The 22618-nt window shown below is 35.2% G+C and overlaps 2 protein-coding genes across 2 annotated transcripts; both read left to right on the plus strand.

Moving 5' to 3' along the window:
• Positions 1 to 4451: 4451 nt before the first annotated feature.
• CTL2 (chitinase-like protein) lies at positions 4452 to 6561 on the plus strand. Its single transcript, XM_021966574.2, has 3 exons — positions 4452 to 4963; positions 5406 to 5565; positions 5800 to 6561. The coding sequence occupies exons 1-3, from the start codon at positions 4576 to 4578 to the stop codon at positions 6224 to 6226; spliced, it is 975 nt and encodes a 324-aa protein (XP_021822266.1). The 5' UTR covers positions 4452 to 4575; the 3' UTR covers positions 6227 to 6561.
• A 12139-nt stretch (positions 6562 to 18700) lies between these two features.
• Positions 18701 to 22618, plus strand: AAE7 (acyl-activating enzyme 7). The gene is made up of 3 exons (XM_021966579.2): positions 18701 to 18989; positions 20261 to 20851; positions 21388 to 22618. The coding sequence occupies exons 1-3, from the start codon at positions 18774 to 18776 to the stop codon at positions 22282 to 22284; spliced, it is 1704 nt and encodes a 567-aa protein (XP_021822271.2). The 5' UTR covers positions 18701 to 18773; the 3' UTR covers positions 22285 to 22618.

Raw genomic sequence — 22618 nt, forward strand, 5'->3', positions numbered from 1 at the left:
AAAATTATTTAAATAATAAATATGTTATTTTAAAATTAAATTTATTTATAACTCATAATTAAGTTAACCAAATATATTTTATTAATATCCTTTTATTTTATTTTATTTTTATTTTTAATTTTTTTCCTAGATGTTACAGCACACGATCACCATGTAATCTGTATATATAAAGCAAAAGGCAAAGAATGGTGAAAACATTCAAAATATCAGAAAATGCCATTGGTTAATCCAAACATTAAGAATTAAAATTATTAATTAAATGAGGATAATATGGTAAATTCACATTTTTTTCATGTTAAAAAAATTATTTAAAAAATCAGATAATGAATCTTATTTTTATGGAACACAACTACTCATTATCTTTTTTAATTCTAAAATAAAATAAATTTTTTTTTTTTTTTATAAAAAAATCTCTCATAAGCGCGGAAACGCGTGCGGAGAGAGGCTAGTCATAAGAATAGTTAGAACAGTGGGCTCAACCATAGTATGAAATAAATATCGATAATATCGACGAAATATCGAGGATATTTTGGATATTTTGAATCACGGATATTTTGGAACATATCCATGTACATATCGTATAAATATCGACAATATCGATGATAATATCGGAAAATATCGATGTCGATAATTTCGCTCACACTTCAGCAATATTTTGTCAAAATATCGGTGCAATATCGCTAAAATATTGAAAATATCAAAAATATCAATGCAAAGGAAAAAAAAAGGAAAAAGAAGGAAAAAAAAAAAGGAAAAAAAGGGAGAAAAAAAACACAAAGGGAATTTGAAACCCTCTCATTTTACTCATCCAACACCTTAACCACTATATCACTTATGTTTTTGTGATAATATGCTAAAATATTTATATTTATATTGTTTTGTTTTGAATTCTTTTTGCAAAAATCAAATTTTCACATGAGAATGAATCTTTAATCCATTTAATATTATTGATTATTTTATTATTCATTATAAGTACTTACATTACTAAATTTCCCTTCAAATTGTTGCTTAATTACTTAAATCTCTATAATTATTTTCTTTATCTACTATTTAATTCTTCCTTGGATAAATTTATTTATGTTCTTAGTTAATTTTCAATCCTCACTATTATTTTTTAAGCATGGTAAAGTGCCTAATTTTCATGAAAAATCAAGTTGGTTTACATCTTTAATTATTTTTAATTTTTGATAAATAATAAATATAAGAATGTGTACCATGTCTAGTGAATAATGTGAAATAAGGTTACTCATGTATCTTACCATGTAAAATATTGTACTAAAAAATGATAAATAAATTATTAGGGGGTGTTTAATTCTCTTTCATTAATTACTCCAGATTTTTTAAGTCACAGAGTTTGTCAGCTCGCAATATAATCAACTTAAATCATTCAAACCCACTATACAATACATTTCCTTCTAATTTTTTTGTATCAAAATAATAGATGATTGACTAAATAAACTTCTTCTAAAGTTTCATTAAAAATTTCCATGTATTTATCACAATTTCCGTGGTTTTTATTCAATTTTTATCGATATCGATATTTTCCTGATATTTCCATCGATATTTCCGAAACTATCGATATTTAAGACCTTGGGCTCAACTATTGATGTCTCCTTCATAGTCCCCACACTTGCCCCACCGGTGTTGCATTCATTAGACAAGCTTCGTACTAGGTTTAGATAGATAGCCCTCATACTCAAACATGTGTCACACGGCAATGGCTACAGGTACATTTATATTTAATGAAAAAGGCTCACAATTGATGCAACATTTTGACATGAAAAAACGAAAACTCCTCGAAAATCAATTGTATAAAAAAGTACTCAAATAAAACACGTACAAACGTGGATCCATTCTTTTGTTGACAAGCGTACCGAAACTGGATTTACTAGTCATGAGCTTTATTCATCTTTCTCCATCTTTCTCCATCGTCCTTGTTACCTGTTGCTCAGCAATTGTGGTGTAATTTTGTATAGAAGATGTTGATGTATCACGCGAGCATGATTCACGAACCAACTATTTTGACAAAATAGGACAATGCCACCCATGAATTGATCAACACGTTGGAGGATTTCCGGATTCAAGCATCACAAGAGCAAAATTGTGGAAGTTGCAAAGAAAAGTAGGATGAGTTTGGTCAACAAAAGTAGGATGATAAAGCATGCCATTGATAGCATTTTTTGGGTCCAAAAATTAGGTCGTTTTCATTTGTCCGATTACTAAAGAAAATCTCATGAAAATTAATCAAGTAGCAATATGGACTGATGGCTCTCAATTATTATGTATTTTCATTACACCCAACACAATCATGGAAATTTGATCCCAAAAAAAAAAAAAAACACAATCATGGAATTATTTTATTTTACATAGACATTTCTAACCGATACCTTTAGATATCATTCTTTAAGCAATATGCTAACCACTAGCTTTATATAATATGCTTTAAGAAATGCTAGCCCCCTAGCAAATCCCCTTACTCCATATACATGATACTTCAATAAGTGGATGGAATGAGAAAAAATTTTAAGAACTGAGTTACCAAAAAACTAAGAACTAGTTCGTTACGAATTTATGTGTATTAATAATAGTTAGCATATATGGGCAATGTATCTACCTCTTTTCATTCGAGTTCGATCCTCATTCCCATACTTTAGAATATTTGATTATAAAGTAATAAAAAATAATAATAGTTAGGATTTTAGGTCTAATGGTCCCTAAATTTTGACTCGATTCGCATTTTGGTCTCTTAATTTTCAAAATCGTTCTCGTGATCCTTCAACTTCACTTTCGTTATGACAAATAGTCATGTTGACAATTTTGTTATATTTTCTGTTAAATATAGAGAAAAATGATATTTTGGTATTATTTTTAATTTCCACCATATGAATATTCATTTCACTCAAAAATTAAAAATAAAAACTAAAATACCTTCTTCCTATCCTCGCCATCACAGAGAGGGTGGGTATGGTTTGGATGCAGGTGTGGGTCTTGTGGAGCGCCATCAGTTGTTACCAGTGACGGATCCATGATTGGAAAGCTGATTGGGCGGAACTTACATACTAAACTCGACGGTACGAGTAAATTTCATTAGTAATCATAAAAAGATACACCTAGTCAGGGGGGATTTTGATTGTGATCCGACATAATAAAAAATAACCTATGAATAACATGTAAAATAAATAATTTAAATCAAACATACCAACAAAAAATCAAAAAAATTCTAATAATAATAGCATCTCAACAATATCAACAAAGAAAAAATCAAACATTAAAACATCTCAACAAAATTCCTAAAATCAAAGCCCTAATTAATTTCAACAAATCACAAAATTATAATTCAATCTCTAAGTAAACCCTAGAATATTGAATTTTAAATTAAAACTATAATTAAATATATATAGAAAATGAGAGAATTAGAAATTACTTGTTGTTGTAGAAAGGAGAGGACAAGATTTTGCCAAATTGCCCACTGCCCAGCCAATATAATAGGAAGATGCATAAATTAGAGAGGGAAAAGGGATGCTGTTCTCGTCGGGTTTGTAGAATAGAAGAGACAAAAGTTGGTGTGCCAAAAGAGAAAAGACAAAAGCTTGGACCACTTTGAAGTTGGATGGGCAATGTGGATATATTGGGTTAGCTTTTAAGTTTTTAAACTTGGGCTGCCCTTATAACATATATAGGTTTTTAAATAATAATAAAAGCTTTGGATGGGCGGGCGCCCACCCTGCCCTTTACACAGATCCGCCACTGGTTGTTACCGAGGTGGTGGGTTAATTGGCTCGGTGTCGAGTGGAGGTTGTCCATGGCTTTGTTGGCTATGTTGGAATATTCAGATGGTGGAAACTATAAATAATACAATAATACCATTTTGTCTCTACATTTAACAGAAAAAGTTAAAAAAACTAACGGTAGGACCATTTGTCCTAATGAAACTAAAGTTGAAGGACCACAAGAACAATTTTGAAAATTGAGAAATCAAAATGCAAATCGGGTCAAAATTCATGGACCATTAAACCTAAAAACCCTAATAGTTAGATTGATTTGAACTTAAAGAATCTTAGACCTTATTTGGATCCTTCGACAACAAAACAAAAGACCTTATTTGGATCCTTTTAGGCCACAGATAAACAAGGTGGACCCCTTTCAAACAGTGAATTCCATTCCTAAGGTCCAAGCTGGATCAGGCCCCAAAGAATGTCCAAGTTTGATGACAACCCAACGAAGTTTTGAAATTCATACCCAGAATATAGCAAAGCCCATATGGTCTCAAGCCAGTATGTGAATACGGGCAGGGTAGGCAAAAGCTGAAACCGTGGGTTTTTGCTTCCCTTGCACTCAAAGAAGGAATAAAATAGAAGCAAAGAAGGTGGTGGGTGGTTTACACATTGAGTTTTAAATAAGTTGCACCTTCAATTTCTCTGACAGTCCCCTCCTAACCTCATTTGTTGCACCTTCATTTTCTTTCCCTTTCACTCCCTCAAAGCATGGATCTCTAATTTTCTAAACCATCCATATAAAAATTCATTCCAACACAAACACAAAGCATTCCCCATTGTTCTGTAAATCAAAGCAAAAATGGAGGCAAAATGGTTGGTGTTTTTCTCAATGGCAGCTACAATGCTGGCCCTTCATGTTGTGGATGGTCAAGAAGAGTCGTCTGTGAAGCCATTGGTGAAGATAGTGAAGGGCAAGAAGCTGTGTGACAAAGGGTGGGAGTGTAAGGGATGGTCTGTATATTGTTGTAACCAGACCATTTCTGATTATTTTCAAGCTTACCAATTTGAGACTCTCTTCTCTAAGCGTAACGCGCCCGTGGCGCATGCAGTGGGCTTCTGGGACTACCATTCTTTCATTACTGCAGCCGCTGAGTACCAGCCTCATGGCTTTGGTACTACAGGAGGCAAGCTCCAAGGAATGAAGGAAGTTGCTGCTTTTCTTGGCCATGTTGGCAGCAAAACTTCATGTAAGTCTAAAGTTTTTTCTATCTTGGGTTTTGTGGGTTGATTTGGTTGGACTTCTTTTAGGACCTATTTTTCTCCGTATATATGACAGTGATTGGCTGGTCGCGAGTACCAATTGATAGATATTGTCAAATATTGAACTAAAAATATCAACAACATTTGGTATTCGGTACCAAACGATCTTTTCCAGCTCTGAATTAGTACTTGTTTTTAAATGGATTTTCATTAGCTCCTCAGGACTCCAAGGAAAAAGAACGTAGAAATCTAGGAATGCTGTGCATTTTATTGTTTCTGTTTGATCTTATGGATTCCATGATTTCATCCACAATGCTTTTCCTTGAAGGGTTTTGAGTAAAATAGCTTTTCAAGCTAGGTTTAAAAATGATTGTTTGCAGTCTTGTACATGAAGAAACAATGGATGATGGTTTTTGTTTGAATTTTCAGGTGGGTATGGGGTAGCCACAGGAGGACCATTGGCTTGGGGTCTATGCTACAACAAGGAAGAGAGCCCTAGCCAGTTCTACTGTGATGACTACTACAAATACACTTATCCCTGCTCTCCTGGTGCTTCATACCATGGTCGTGGTGCCTTGCCACTCTACTGGTACAAAACAACACATTTTAAATCCATTTACAATTCTATTTTTCTTTTTCTTATGCAAAATTTCATTTTGGGTTTCTTTTTTTTTCTTTTTCTTTTTTTAAACAAACGATAGTCTAAATTAATCTAATTTACAGCGAGGGGGACTTGAACTTGAGTGTGCAGAGGGATGGACTCAATGCCCTCCCAACTGACCTTACCCCACATCTGCTTATTTTGGGTGTCTTTGATTTGCAGGAACTATAACTATGGAGAAACAGGGGATGCCCTGAAAGTGGACTTGTTGAACCATCCAGAATACATAGAACAAAATGCAACCCTAGCCTTCCAGGCTGCAATCTGGAGATGGATGAACCCAGTGAAGAAGCACCTTCCTTCAGCCCATGATGTCTTTGTTGGGAAATGGAAGCCGTCTAAGAACGACACTTTGGCCAAGCGAACTCCTGGGTTTGGCACCACCATCAATCTGCTTTATGGGGACCAAGTTTGTGGTCAAGGTGACGTTGACTCCATGGACAACATTGTCTCCCATTACTTGTATTATCTTGATCTTACTGGAGTTGGCAGAGAAGAGGCAGGCCCTCATGAAGTGCTCAGCTGTGCTGAGCAGAAAGCTTTTGATCCTTCATCTTCTTCTTCTTCTTCATCATCTTCATCTTCTTGAACTTGGTTTGGTGGCGATAGGGCCTATCAATTTGTTGAGCTAATTAGTCTACCCTTAAAAAAAATATACATGTATTAATAAGGAAGGAAAGTAATTTGTTTTGAGAATATCTGCATTGAAGAGGAAGGAAGGGAGGGGAAGCGAAATGAAGACAGATTATATTCAACTTCTTTTATCTTTTGTGTGAAGTTGCAGCAAAAGCCTGCATATTGTGTGTAAATTTTGTGATTTCTGGGTTTACAAGTTCTAAATATTGTATGCAATTATGCAATTTGATTTGTATGAACCATGTTACTATTGTATACATACCAAACACTTCAATCCCATTTTTGAAACAGCCACTTCTTTTTTTTTTCTTTTTTTTTTTTTTTTTTTTTTTTTAATGGTTGTAGCCATCAACCACAAAAACCTCTTCTTATCAGGCATACTTGGGTTCCTCATCAGGCATGCCTGGGTTTCTGCAATTATTGTATACGATTGTTCTGCTCCCTTTTTTAATTATTTTTTTGTCAAAGTTATGCGCCTATAAAGTTGGAACCTGAAATCTTAATTTTCACTTGACTAGACCGTTAGATATTGTATACGATTGTTCTGCTCCCTTTTTTAATTATTTTTTTGTCAAAGTTATGCGCCTATAAAGTTGGAACCTACCTGAAATCTTAATTTTCACTTGACTAGACCGTTAGATTTTTTTATCCCATGTTTTGATATCAATTTGGTGGTGGGTGTGCACATAACACTGAAAATTAGTTTAGGCACCAGAGCTTTCTCGAAAGCCATGTCTAATGTGAAATCTTCTGCGCCCAATTCTTCGTGTAGCCCAAGAACTAGACCTGGGCCACATGAGCAACCAAACCAAAGAAACAAAACAACGCAGTCAATGAGACAGATTAAGCTGACGCCATCCCCTTGAAATTATAAATCTTTAAAATATATATATTTTTACAGCACCTTGTAATAAATTTTGAGTTATTGACCGAAATGGTCTCCTAATTATTGCTCCAGTATCATTTTGGTCTACCAACTAAATTTTTCATTTCAATGGTCCTTCAACTCTTCATTTGGTATCAAAACGGTCCTACTATCAAAGTCTGTCAATTTTATTGTTAAATTGAGGGGTAAAACCGTCCATATAACTAAACCCCATCTCAGCTCTCTGCTCTCTCCTTCCACCCCCTTCCCCCACCTCCCCTCTGTGTGTTTTCTCATCTACAATAATATAAGCAGAAACCAACACCTCGCTCTTGAGTTGGGTGATCATTTCCTCAATTTTTTGCCCAAATTAGAATCTTGGGGCTTGGGGATGGGGCTGGGGTTGTGGGTTGCGAGTGGGGATGAGGTGGTCAGGTCATGAGGGAGAATAAGCAGAGGGGTGTGTTGGGGGAGGTTGCAGAGTTGGTGATGAGGTGGTCAGGTCGTGAGGGAGAATAAGCAGAGGGGTGTGTTGGGGGAGGTTGCAGAGTTGGGATGCGAGGCAGTGTTTTTGTATAAATCTGGGTTTGTTTACTCTTTTAAAAAATTTGTTATTTTATTTTTGTATTTATTAATTTAAACAATAAAGAACTCTTTTATTAATTGTTAGGTCAATCTCAATAAAAAAAAGCCATGTGGCTGGTGAGATTCAATTTTTTAAAATTTTCTAAGTTTTATAATAATTTCCTTTAATTTTTAATTATATATTACTATTTTAATTCATGGAGACATTTTTACCCCTCAATTTAACAATAAAATTGACATACTTTAACGATATGACCGTTTTGATACCAAATGAAGAGTTGAAGGACCATTGAAATAAAAAATTTCGTTGATGGACCAAAATGATACTGGAGCAATAGTTGAGGGACCATTTTGATCAATAACCCTTATATTTTGATTGCCATGCGAGATGATTTGACACTTTGTATTTTGGTTCTGCAAAGTCAAAATTATACTACGAGCAAAAAGAAAAGTCATGATTATATAATTGATATGACATGATTACTGTTGTAAATGTATGAGTTGGTGGATGACCACCGTCCCTCTTAGCATTCACCCTTTCTAATTCTATTTAACCTATACACTAAATACCATAGTTATGGGCTTGTAACTTATGAGTTGTTCATGTCTTATTACCATTGTAAGCCTATAAATAAGAGGTCTTATCAAGATGAGAAATACAAGTTGATTGAACAATTTCTATTGTCTTCCTCTACTTTCCAATTCTCTCTACAATTTCCCCTTAGTTATATAACACGTTATCAGCACGACATTGCTCTTGGTATGTTTTCTTTCTCTGAATTTTCTTTCTTTTTATATGAGCTAGAGTCATCACATGGTATAGAGTTTCTTTGTACTCACCATCAGACTTCATCATGCTCGTTTAAGAAAAAAAAATCCTTATTCTTATTACACATGAATATAATGCCATGTTTTTTTTTTATTTGTTTGTTTATTTGATCTTAAGTATGATCTTAATTATTATAATGAGTTTGTATTATACAAAAGATCAGGGCCCGAAGTTCCTCGATCCTCATAATATAACTTGATTAGCACATAGAGCCCTTTTGATTGAATCAAAACCTGAAGTTCTTTGATTCCAAATAATTGAGGTTGTGAAGTTCCGTGAATTTAAAGAGCACATAAGGACATGAAACTCCTTGATTTTGTATTAATCAAAATCAGAATTCCATGAGGTCTACATATGTCAAGAACCCAAACCAGAAGTTTCGAATGCATATACATCGATTTGAGTATGAAGATCTTAATCCTCAATATATTTAACGAAGGACTTCAAAATCCTAAATTCTATGCATATAAAGGAATGAGCTAGAAGTTACAATTTCTATACATCTAAGAAGGCAAGAAAATCCTTTTATATATGTGTATGTACATATATAATTTTATGGTTCACAAAGTGAAAAGGTGATTAAATGTTAACGTGAACCACGTTGATCAATACCAAATATTAGTTGGTTATCTCATTGTTATGGTTTATAAATTTGAAGACACTCATAAGCTGTGTGTAGTCTCGTTTGAGCTGTAAATCCCACTGTACAGTAATGTGTTCAATTTATTGTGAACAACTTTAGCACCATGTACCTGAATGAAAAAGGGATTTTGTTAATTCAGATATTGGAACCTGAAGTCCATATCATAATAATTTAAACCTGAAGTTTAAATATTGAACAAATGTGATAATTATAGAACCAAAAGTTCTAAGTGATATGAGGAAATTATTGGTGCATACTATATTATATTTATAGTCAATTAAGGTTTACATATTCCTGTTTGTACCAAAATTTGCACTTTTTTGCCAAAACTCTTCATTCAAGCCAATCATCAACATTCTTGGAAATTGGGCCAAGAAACATCGGGCCTGTCATTTAAGGCCCAAAAGAAAAGACAGAAATCAAGCCCAAGAGATTTCGGATCCCGAGAGCCCAAAATCCAAAGAAGCCCCACCCGAAATGAATCAAGATCAAGCTGAATAGAAATGGGCTTCAGGAAAACCAACCTTTGGTTTATACAATTCAAAAGGAACAAAACAAAATGATTAGAACCCATGTGCAACACCTTTTGAAAAGTCAGCAAATTCAACCAAAAAGATAACAGGGACATGCGTACGTGAAGAAAGAGAAGACATTTCTGGAAAAGCCTTGCCACTTGGTACCACCAGGAGATTGTATATTCAAAGATAATGTTTTCTCCTCAAAATGCGCAGGCCATAGGAGAAAAAGCAGGGAAATGGAATGATGAAGAATGATGGTTTCTGAGTGCTCATCAGCCCGAATTGATCTGGCAAAAATAAGCCACCCACACCCACTCACGTTCAATATTTCCTATAAATATGAAGAGAGGGTGAACGCATCAAAGACACCGAATCAACCAATCAAACAATCAAAACTGCCAAGGGCAAAACAATCAGTTCACTGATCATTCTAGCCTTCAATAGAAGCAAAGCCAACAAAGGTACCAAGGACCTTCAAAGCTATCCTTGAGATTCTGCTCAGAATTCCCAGCCACTCACAACTCAACTTGATCATAGCTCTGCCAATTTCAACATTGGTATCGATTTCCAGCTAATATTTTTTAGCTGAAGGTGCAGCCAATCCAGTCCAGCCACACAATCCAGTGCAGTACAGCCTGACCAAAATAGCCTCAGAAATGGCATTTCAGGCAGAATTCGAAGTCCAATATTTTGATGTATTTCCGGACTCAGCAGTTCCTTTTATTTACTGTATTTCAAACAGTTCTCCTTGAACTTGTTTTTATTTTCAAACACATGTATTTTTGCTTCACTTCCCAGTTTTATTTAGATAAATTATGAAGTCCTTACCAGTCTAAGGCATAGAAAAGAACTTACTTGGGAGATATTCCTCACCCAAATTCACAATCGTTTGTTCACAGTCAATAGCTTGGGGCGCAAGTTATTTTTTACTCTCAAGTCTGTTAGAATTGAAAAATTGCTAACGGTGGCACGCTCGACACACAAAGAAAGTTAATTTATTGACCAACCATGGTCTTTGGATTAATGGGGAACTTTACCCTACCATCACAGGTACTAAACACAAAAAGGGGTGAACAATTCCTAAATTCATTTTCAATTAATTGGGACAAGAAGATCTCCCATATTAATACTTGTAAAAAAAAAAAAAAAAAAAAACTATTTGTGGACTTGAAGTTCCTCATTTTTCTCAAAAGGCATAAAAGACTAGAAGTTCTTCAATCACTTTTATTGAACCAGAAGTTTCAACTATTTATTTTACGGCAATTTAATTATTGTCTTACTTTGGTTGTTGTATTTTATTTTTGCCAATATTTTATATGTAAGGACCAGTTCTTAAAAGGCAATCCTTATAATATAAATATTTGTGGACTTGAAGTTCCCCAATTTTTAAAACACAAATGAAGACCTGAAGCTCTTTGATTTTTTTTTTTCATTGAAACCAGAAGTTTCAACAATTTATTTTATTGTAATATTTTTTTTGTTGTATTTTACTTTTACTTGGTTTTTTTCTTTGGTTTCATTTTTATTTTATGCAAGGACCCGAAGTCCCTAAATTATATAATTAAATAAAGACCCGAAGTCTCTTAGTTCTCAATCCATATAATATCTATATAAGGACTTGGAGTTTTGCAATTCTTAGAAAGTAAATCAAGACTTGGAGTTCTTTGATTTTACCCTAACTTGGAACCAGAAGTTCCGACAATTTATTTTATTTTATTGTTATATTCAGTTATTTGTTTTCATTTCAATAATTTATATTTAAGGACGTGAAGTTCTTCATATGACCCGAAGTTCTTATTAAGTCTAATCCAAACTATAAGTTTTGGCCACATGTGCATTAAAATAGGTAAATTCTAGAACCTGAAGTTCTAATTGTGTCAACCTCCAAATTGATATTTCAACAAGTGCATATGTATTATGAATATGGGTTGAAAAATATAAATCATGTTAAGAACTTGAAGTTTCAACATTGTTTGGATTTCAGATTTTCTATATTTTATATATATATTATTATCGTTTTATTTTATTACCTTGAAAAATATCATATTAATACAAATTTGGACCTGAAGTTCAAAACCAAATATTCTTTTTAAATTTGATATATGTACTCGAACATGTAGTTCCAGATATATGTTAATATATATCCAAAGTTTATCATTTTTATTGAGATTAATATTAATATGAACCTGTAGTTCATATCTGTTGAGGCCCAAAAAAGTCACGGTTTGGCCCAAATAAATTCTCGGCCCAATGCAATACCTTACCGAGAAGAAACTTGATTTGGGCACGTGAAAGTTCGTCATATGCGCTTGCACACATGCCACGCCAAGCAAATAAGTAACACGCCACGCTACAAGCTTAAGTGGGCCCAAGCCACGCAAGATGCCTGGGGCTTGCTTGAGTGGGTTGTGGTATGGATGGTAATAAGTTGACATGAGGCCCATTGATGGGCCAAGAAGTGGAAGTCCCGGGGTTGCTTGGGAGCCTCGGAACTCATGCCCATTTCTTTGGCCCAAACATGTGGGTGAGCACAAAGAGAAAATATCCCAACCAAAATATCCCAACCAAAATATCCTAACCAAATAAGCCCAACCAAAATAGCATATTGACTCAACCATAAAAAGCCCAATGCTTGAAAGAGATAGCCCACTTACTCAATAAACCAACTTGGCCCATACAATTACAATAGAAGAGCTGCAAAGCTCCAGCACTTGGCTGAAGCAGAAAGCCACGAAGGAAATTGGGAGGACCACATGCGCAGAGCTACTGAGAGGCTTCAGCGCAGGAAGGAACAAGTTCCAAGCTACAACATCCAAAGGACCAAGGGATATTGGTGCGCAGGGAAGGATGCCACTTTTCGAACCAGCATACATAGCCATTTCTTTTCTTCATCAGATCTGGCCATGGAAAGAGGAGAAAAGAAGAAAAAGGAGAGGGATGAAAATAGGAATTCTTCACAGAGGCAGCCGTGGGAAAGGGGGCCTTGAGCTCCCAAAATCCCTGATTTTATGCAGATGAGCAGAGTAGATTTCACCACAAGAAGATGATTGAAAGGATGAGGAGAGAAAGGAAGGGAAAAGCTTGGAAAAATAGGAAGGAAGTCATTAGGGTTTCTTGGAAACAGATGGCTTCCAGCGCCTATAAATAGGGCCTCTTCTACCCAACAAAGAACAACACACAACAAGAGAGCAAGCTTCCTCTCTTGCATGCAAAACCCAGCAATTTTCGTGCTTAGTTCATCTCCTCCCTCAACTTTCCCCTTTGTCATGCTATTCTGACATTTGACAGAGTCACTGTCGAGCTGTCGGAAGAAAAAGACCCCTACAATATCCTGTCAAGAACATGCAGTTCTGGTATAACATATATAAGATGTTAATTGAACCTGAAGTTCAGAATCAAACGTTGTTTCTTTTATCTTTACCATGTTTTCCACAATAGAATCAAAATATTGTAACCAAATTCTAATTGGAACTTTCAAGTTCCTTGGTTCTTAATTTTAATTATTTTTGTATATAATTTGAACCTGTAGTTCAAAGCACAAAATGAAAAGATAAGACCATTCCGGAAGAATGGCATGCAAGAAATCGTTCCATAAGAACGACATGTTTTATGTACAAAAGAGTGTTCTAGAAGAACGACTTGCATTATGTACAAAATATCATTCTAGAAGAATGACTTGGATTATATACAAAAGACCATTCTAGAGGAAAGGCTTGAATCATCCTGATATGTATCTATTTCTAAATGATTAAATACAATGCAAATTCTGAAGATTGCAAGTTGAATACATTGATAATACACTGGATAGATTAAAGTTCCAGAAGGACAACCCATTAACATGTCAATATTAATATTATGCACGCCGAATGCATTAACGTTCTTGAAGGACAATACTTATGACATGAATTAAGGTCCCCAAAGGACAATACTTATGACATTCTTGGTATTATTTTGATGAGACCAAAATTCCCGTCGTTAGGGGGAGAATTGGTTGTTCCTGAAAGAACAAAAGAACGACGTGAATGATTATGGAATACATTTATTATTGTCTCATCAAACAAATTGGTATAAAAGATAAATGCCAGAAGCATATTAAAACACAAAAAGGATTGTAAGTCAAATGACCATAAGCAAATACAGACACAAAGTTAGTGACTACTAATAACCAATTTGTTGCATGCCTGAAGCATGACAAATTTATAGATTGCAAAAATTGAACTCCCCATAAAAGCTGTTGGATGCCTGAAGCATGACAGATCTATAGGTTCCAAAGACTTAATTCCTCAGAAGAGGAGATTAATTGCAAAGTTTAAGCCCTACTCAAAATAACACTCTAGAAGAGGTTATGATCCACATTCTATAAATTATACATCTTAGAAGAGATATTTGTCCATGAAGTGACAATGAAAGCCTCTGAAGTGGCACTGGTACCAGAAATAATGAAAGCAATGAGATGCTTATAAATTATGCATGCGCATGCACATGAGAATTGTGGGATCATGAATTGATGATATATTGGTTTATAGTACGTACTAAAGTTATCAAGGGCTATACATGATGATATTGCACTACTTGTTATAATTGTCGACAAATGTAAATAAAGATTGGCCAACTGGAAGAGGCAGTCCAATAAAGTTGAATATTTCTGGAAAAAGTGCAATGATTGAACCTATAGTTAAAACACCAAAAGGATATAAAAATGTATATGTTACAAATTGGTGTTTAAGATGAAGTGAAATAAATCACTTGATGATATGGCACAACGTTTCCCAATAAAGACATGGGATTATGATGGTAAACATATGCAGCTATGTTATGCATTTTTATGAAAAATTTATGTGTATAAAAATTCCCGAAGGATTCAGAATGCTTGAAGCAAATGATTTAAAATATGATGGCTTGTAATAATCTTTGTGTGGATCAAGTATTGTGGAAGAATATGGTATAATCGTCTCAATGAATATCTATTACAAAAATGATATATAAATAATTTGGAAATGAGTTTACCATCATTGCAGTATATATATGAAGAATTTTGTTAGAACTCTTGAAGAGTTTACAAAGGCTTCTCTTGATTTGATCAAGGAATTTGAGATGAAAAATCTAAAAAGATTATGAAGTTAAGCATATCGCAAGAAGCGATCTTTTGAAGAATACATAGGAATAAATTCTGAGAGATGTAAAATGTCATACATTATATAAATTATTGAAGGAAAATTTCTAAAGAAGTTAAGGAGCCCGAAGCTCAATGTATGTATTCAAATATCATGAAATGAAAGTGATCTAATTGCCTCAGTGAGTACTTTGATTGAATTATGAGTTCAAGATCAAATTCAATATCGTTGCAATGTATTCGGATTTTTAAAGAAGTTATCAGAATATTTAGGTCTCTTGAAGAGCCTATGACATGCTAGCATAGTATACAAAAATTTATATGAATAGCTTATTACATCATGCAATTTTATACTCTTGTCCTCGTAATAGTAACGTATGAGTTTGCTTATATTACTATGATATTATAGAATATGATGTTATTTTAAGAATCGTTAATGTGAAAGGATTTGTGAAAATAGTCTAGATATTTTTGGTATTACTCTAACCTCAACAGGGATTCAAAGGAATGACACACATACATCCTCTGGTGATGACATTGAAGAAGTTTTTATACAAAGCATTACCAAAGCTTGCTTTGTCGGAGGAAAATGAGAAATCAATATCATTTGTGTTGTATCTTCAAATAATTCAAGTTTGTCCTCATCATGGGGAGGATTCAACAATTTTCTACATATAGGACATATGTACCCTGTACTCTTTTCCCTTGGACTAGGTTTTGTCCCACTGGGTTTTTCCTATCAAGGTTTTAACAAGGCAGCATAAGCACGTCCAACACCATATCAATGATCCAGAAGAATGTTGCACTCTTTTTCCCTTTGCTTAGGTTTTGTCCCACTGGGTTTTCCTAGCAAGGTTTTTAATGAGGCAACTATGTCAATTGTATGGTGGACATCAAAGGGGGAGTGTTGTAAATGCATGAGTTGGTGGATGACCACCATACCTTTTAGCATTCACCCTTTCTAATTCTATGTAACCTATACACTAAATACCATAGTTATGGGCTTGTAACTTATGAGTTGTTAATGTCTTCTTACCATTGTAAGCCTATAAATAAGAGGTCTTATCAAGATGAGAAATACAAGTTGATTGAACAATTTCTATTGTCTTCCTCTACTTTCCAATTCTCTCTACAATTTCCCCTTAGTTATATAACAATTACAACTTTTTGTGTTTGGTTTGTAAAAGTTTAGGGTACTACTAAGAGCACTTACAACAGAAGGTTGTGGCCTGGGCAGGAGGGGGCCCAAGCCCTAGGCAGAGGTTCCAGCGCACAAATGCATCCCAGGTAGTTGTTGGGCTCCACAAGCCTGGGCAAGCCCGAAGGCAAGAACAGCCTGGGTTTGCTGACGTCAGTGATGACGTTAGTAATGAAAAAGAAATTGAAAAAAAAATCTTTAAAAATACTAAAAATTTTAGAATTTTTAAAAATAAATACTTAGTCATATTTTTCACTTTCCACACCAAAACCCTATACAAATTCCTCTCCTCATATCTCATGTGAATAGTGGTTGCCATTGCAATGGGTGAAAACACCACAAGCCTTTTGCAATGGCTGCCACTATTCACATGAATAGTAACAACCATTGCCTTACCCTTGCCCTTTGCCATGACAAATAGGTGGAAGTGCTCTAAATATAGACTCAACCACCATAGAGCCCTTATATATATATAAAATATAATATAATCTAAGGTTGAAAATGCATTCCCAATGAAAGAGATTTTGGGCTCTAAGAGCACTTTCAACAAGGAGGCTAGGGGGGGGGGGGGGGGGGGGGGGGGGGGGGTTTGGGCCAAAATCTGTTTCCAGCAACAAAAAATGTCCCGGGCAGAGTGTGGGACCCAGCAACCTGGGTTGGCCCTCAGGCAAGGCTGGCCCTTGCGCTGGCTCGAGTTTTGGGATGACGTCAGACTTGGCGTCCAAAATTTTTTACTTTAAAAAAAATTGACGCGCCCGCTACAGTACCCCTAACGGCTAGCTTCCAAGTGTCGGCGCCTGGGCTCTCCGATTTGATTTTTTCCTCCAATCCAACGGCAGCCAATTTTTGAGCAATAAAAAAAATGAAAAAATATCGAAAAAATATTTAAAAAATTCTGATTTTTTTTTTCCATAAATACCTACCAAATCCTCATACATTTTCTTCTACTTCTACTATTATTCGCTTTTTACTCAACATTTTATTCACTTCCAAATTGTATTTTTATTTATCATCTTATCCTAAAATAGTGTCCAAATTAATTGTTTACGTAAAAAAATTTGTAAAAAAACAAAAAAATGAATAGTATTTGCCTTTTGCCATGACAACTGCTGGAAACACACAATGCTTTTTGTAAGGGCAGCCACTATTCATGTGAATAGTGGCTGCTCTAGCCCCTCTCCGATTTGATTTTTTCCTCCAATCCAACGGCAGCCAATTTTTGAGCAATAAAAAAATGAAAAAATATCGAAAAAATATTTAAAAAATTCTGAATTTTTTTTTCCATAAATACCTACCAAATCCTCATACATTTTCTTCTACTTCTACTATTATTCACTTTTTACTCAACATTTTATTCACTTCCAAATTGTATTTTTATTTATCATCTTATCCTAAAATAGTGTCCAAATTAATTGTTTAGGTAAAAAAATTTGTAAAAAAACAAAAAAAATGAATAGTATTGGCCTTTTGCCATGACAACTGCCAAACCACTTGCACACGGGGCCCGCTAGCATATAAAATGAATTCAAAACTTGATTATTTCTTGTACTGTTTTTTTCTTCTACCGGTCTTTTATTTATTTATTTTTCAAATGAAAGTCCTTTTTTAGGGGAAATAAATAGCTAGTTTTTTTTGGGTAACAAAATAGCTAGTTTTTTTCACTTTACTCTAATCACTTTTTATTTATTTATAAATCTTGTACAAATTTTAATTATTTTTGGTTGAAATGTTCATTAAAAAAAAACATAATATAAGCATACATTAAAATAAAATAAGTTAACAAAAAAAAACATAAATAAAATTACATCATAAAAAAATTATAAATTGAGCCTCCCATTATGGGAGAGATACCTTTAGAGCCTAAAAGATTCTATCGGAGCTTTAAATGAGGCTTTATCGACCTCTTTTAGAGTCCCAACCATTGAGGATGACCTAATCTGTCAACTAGTTGAATATTTTCAAAAAGCAATTACATGAATATGTGTGTATTTTGCAATACATTTTTTTTTTCTTATAAAGACACGCTTCTTAGGGGTTGTCTTTCAATTTCTTTATCTTATATAGCACGTGTGGATAATCTCTATTCAGTATTCATGGACTTGGATGGCGATCTTCCCTAATAGTTCCTTTATGGAATGTCTTTTGCCTTAAATAAATTTGATGGCGTGGTTCAAACAAAGCATCCTAAACATCTTATTAGTAGAATAAGGGTTGCAGTGAGTCATAAAATGCTTCGGGTAATTGAAAATAAATAAAGATGTTGAAATTTTCATTTGAACTTGGTAAATCGAAACAATAAAAAAGAAAGCAAAAACGATTCTCGTAGTAACAACAAGCAAGAAAAATAAAAGTTTGAATACATGGTTATAAGAGTGTTGCAATAGGAAATAAAAGATGATGCTACAAATACCACTTTATCCCAAAATCCGTGGCTGTAATGTTTATGCATAGCACAAAACTTTAATAGTTTCTCTTTTGGTAAATAAATACCAAATTCAATATGTCCTTTAATATTTTCTCTAAATACCAAGTTAAAAAAACCAGCCCGAAAATATGTGGGAACGAAAGCAACTGACACGTGTCGTGTATTTAGAAAGGCTTGGAATTAGATAAGCAATGACGAAAGTCGTGTAATATATATATATATATAGCTCCCAGTTCCACTCCCAGCCTCTTGTCAGCTTCTTGCTCATAACTCTGAATTTCTGAGAGAGAGAGAGAGAGAGAAATTAGAGGAGGTGCAGTAGAGATGGTGGTGGAGCGAGACATAGACGATCTGCCGAAGAACGACGCGAACTACACGGCATTAACGCCGCTGTGGTTTCTGGAGAGAGCAGCTGTGGTGCATCCCACCAGAAAATCGGTGGTCCACGGATCTCTTCACTACACGTGGCAGCAGACTTACCAGCGTTGCCGCCGTTTGGCCTCCGCTCTTTCCAAGCGCTCCATCGGCCTCGGCACCACGGTACTTCATTAGCTTACCTTAATTTTCCGTCATCGACGACGTTAGCTGAATTTGTTTTATTATTTTAAATTTTTTTTTATTTTTATGTCATCAAATATTATACTTTAGTTTTGTTAATGGTGAAGATGGATATGTATGTATCACCAGAGAAGAAAAAAAAAAGGGAAAATAAAGGCAAGCTCTTTTGCATGTTTAATTGAAATTTATGGAAATGAAATTACATTCAAATGCTAGATTTCTTTGTAGGTTGCTTTGGATTTATCCCTTTCTGCTTCATGTTTGTAAAGGACTTTGCTTTTAGTTTAGTTTTCTACTGGTTTATGCTTCTTCTCATTGAATACCCAATGTTAAAGAGAAGAAACTTATAGAGACTTTTGAAAATATTTTGCATTATGGATTTCAAGTAATTTAATTGAAACAAAAACGAGCCTTCCAAATGCAATTGGTTTTCCTTAGAAAGTAAGGAGAAAAAAAAAACGCTCTCACATAGATACATACAGTTGGGAAAGAAAGAAAAACTAGTTACAATTATGTCACCTTGATCTAGGTCCTGAATTCGGCTAATATTGTCTGTCTTCAACTTCAATTAGACACTTTGAAGATACAATAACTCACTGTCACCAGTGTTCCTGTAGAAAAACACCTATTTCTATATGCATGCAAAGAACCATGCTATGAAACAATTGCAGCATGACACTGGTCATTTGCAATGAATTGCTTCAGTGACATCTCCTTTTTCCTCTAAAATGCAGACGGGTATTATTTTCACCAAAAAATGTTCTTTTTAATTTGGTCATTCCTGTTTTACGCTCAGTTTTGTTGAGATAATGGCCTTTTTTATTTATTGTCTTGCTTCCGTTTTTCTTTTCACTTCCTTTGCTGATAACCATTGTCTCTGCACCATGCTTGTTTTGGGGGATTTTTGAAGTTCTTTTCTAGTTGTCTTTATGCTATCAACAGATAGTTTATGCTTGAGTATTCATAATGTCATTCTTTTAATGGACATATTTCCTTTCTACTGGCATGGGAAAATGGTTTTTGTTAGTTTTTTTTTTTGGCTATTGGTTTTCTGTTTTCATTGTACTGCAATACCTGGATCCTTGTTCTTAAGAATTCATAATAATCTCTGAAACCATGATGCGCACCTCTTTAAAATCTCGGATCAATTTTAAGATACCTGTGTGGGGTCTCATAATCACCTTTTGTATATGCTTCTTTTGTTGTGTTGGAGCTTGTTGACTGACATATTACTTCTCTGATATTGACAACAGGTGTCAATAATTGCACCAAATATCCCAGCCATCTATGAAGCTCATTTTGGAGTTCCGATGGCAGGAGCTGTGTTAAATACTGTCAATGTCCGTCTAAATGCACCAACGATTGCTTTCCTTCTTGGTCATTCATCGTCTGTAGTTGTCATGGTGGATCAAGAATATTTTCCCTTGGCAGAGGAAGCTTTGAAAATTTGGGAAGAGCAAAGCAAAGGCCATTACAAGCCTCCACTCTTAATTGTTATAGGTGACGAAAATTGTGATCCCGAGGCACTAAAAAGTGCTTTGGGAAGAGGCGCCGTTGAATATGAGAAATTCTTGGAAAGTGGTGACCCTGAGTATGCTTGGAAACCACCAGAGGATGAGTGGCAGAGCATTTCTCTGGGTTATACTTCTGGCACGACAGCCAGTCCTAAGGGGGTGGTTTTGCATCACCGTGGGGCTTATCTGATGGCTTTGAGTGGTCCTCTTGTATGGGGGATGACTGAAGGAGCTGTATATCTCTGGACTCTACCCATGTTCCATTGCAATGGTTGGTGTTTTCCTTGGTCACTTGCAGCTCTTTGCGGGACAAACATATGCCTTCGACAGGTAAATAATATTTTGTAATTTTAAATGATTGATGTTTAATTCAGCATATGAATTAATCTTTCTGATCTTGTGTGATTTTGTCATAGTGTTGTAGCTTATATTTGATGTAGATAGATTGGTGCAATTTGATCAGTCTTTTTAGTCAACCTATTATCCCAAGTGTGATAGTAAACCCTGATTCCCTGATTGAATATTCAGAAACCAATATAAAAATGCTCCTTGGAGCTTGTAGTGGACTTTCTGTGCTGTGGCAACATGCTGCACTTGCAGTAGTGCCAAATTTTTACATGTGCCATCGATCTATAATGTTCAGGCAGCGTTTGATGTTTGGTTGTAAACCTTTTAAGCTTTGGGACTGAGCTTCAAATTTTATTTTTCAAGTTCTTCTGTTTCTCTGTTTACGTGGATGCTGGGCACATTTGGAGGTTAATCATTTTAGTATACAGGGCAGATGTTTGCCATTTTTTCCATTTAGCTTTCTATGGTAGCTTGGTTTAGATGTTCATGTACACACTCTCCTTTTGGCATTTTCATAGGTTACAGCAAAGGCAGTTTATTCAGCTATAGCCAAGTATGGTGCGACTCACTTTTGTGCTGCACCTGTGGTACTAAACACCATAGTCAATGCTCCACCAGATGAGACTATCCTGCCGCTCCCTCATGTTGTACACGTAATGACAGCTGGTGCTGCCCCTCCACCCTCTGTTCTCCTTGCAATGTCCCAAAAGGGCTTCCGAGTCACTCATACTTATGGTCTGTCTGAAACTTATGGTCCCTCCACAGTTTGTGCTTGGAAGCCTGAGTGGGACTCACTTCCCCCTGTAACCCAAGCACGACTTAATGCACGTCAAGGTGTTCGTTACATTGGTTTGGAGGGCTTAGATGTTTTCAACCCTCAGACTATGCAACCTGTTCCCGCAGATGGAGCTACCATGGGAGAGATAATGATGCGGGGAAACATTGTAATGAAAGGGTATTTAAAGAACCCAAAGGTGAATGAGGAAGTTTTTGCCAATGGATGGTATCATACTGGGGATCTTGCTGTGAAGCATCCAGATGGGTACATAGAAATTAAAGACAGATCAAAGGACATTATCATCTCTGGAGGTGAGAACATCAGTAGTGTTGAGGTAGAGAATACTCTTTATCAACACCCGGCCATATTTGAGGTATCAGTGGTTGCAAGGCCACATGAGAAGTGGGGAGAAACTCCTTGTGCTTTTGTGACATTGAAGCCAGGTGTCGATAAGTCTGACGAAAAGCGTCTGGCAGAAGATATAATTAACTTCTGCCGGTCCAAGCTACCTGCTTATTGGGTTCCCAGATCAGTGGTGTTTGGACCATTGCCAAAGACAGCTACCGGAAAGATACAGAAGCACTTGCTGAGGGCCAAGGCCAAAGAGCTGGGACCTCTGAAGATGAGTAAGTTATAAAACTGTATGATGTTGGTCATTTTACAAAAACGCTAATAAAGATTGCACTATAATTAGTGCCGAGCTAGGATTATTAGACTCTTCTGTCCTTATTGGCATTAATGATGTGACTGAAACTTGTCTTATACAGACTATAAACTAGGAAATTAGATTGAGATTTCTTTCCTAGTTTGATTTGTGGTTGGCTTATCCAGTTATTAGTCGTCTATATTGACAAACTCTCAGGTTAATCCCCTTTTTTCAAATGTCTAATTCATTGAAAATAAACGGTTGTGATTGTATAAATCATGCAGTTTTAATATTTGTTAATTGGGCCGCTAATGCCGTTGTTGGA

This window comes from Prunus avium, chromosome 1 (genome assembly GCF_965620075.1).
Source record: "Prunus avium chromosome 1, drPruAviu1.hap1.1, whole genome shotgun sequence".
NCBI classification, from domain to species: Eukaryota; Viridiplantae; Streptophyta; class Magnoliopsida; order Rosales; family Rosaceae; genus Prunus; species Prunus avium.

Excerpts from the sequence above, each read along its gene's own strand:
- AAE7 (XM_021966579.2), top strand. The coding sequence starts at position 18,774 with ATGGTGGTGGAGCGAGACATAGACGATCTGCCGAAGAACGACGCGAAC. Across the intron at positions 18,990-20,260 it reads CCATCGGCCTCGGCACCACG|GTGTCAATAATTGCACCAAA; the intron begins GTACTTCATTAG and ends TATTGACAACAG. Across the intron at positions 20,852-21,387 it reads CAAACATATGCCTTCGACAG|GTTACAGCAAAGGCAGTTTA; the intron begins GTAAATAATATT and ends GCATTTTCATAG.
- CTL2 (XM_021966574.2), top strand. The coding sequence starts at position 4,576 with ATGGAGGCAAAATGGTTGGTGTTTTTCTCAATGGCAGCTACAATGCTG. Across the intron at positions 4,964-5,405 it reads TGTTGGCAGCAAAACTTCAT|GTGGGTATGGGGTAGCCACA; the intron begins GTAAGTCTAAAG and ends TTGAATTTTCAG. Across the intron at positions 5,566-5,799 it reads GGTGCCTTGCCACTCTACTG|GAACTATAACTATGGAGAAA; the intron begins GTACAAAACAAC and ends TTTGATTTGCAG.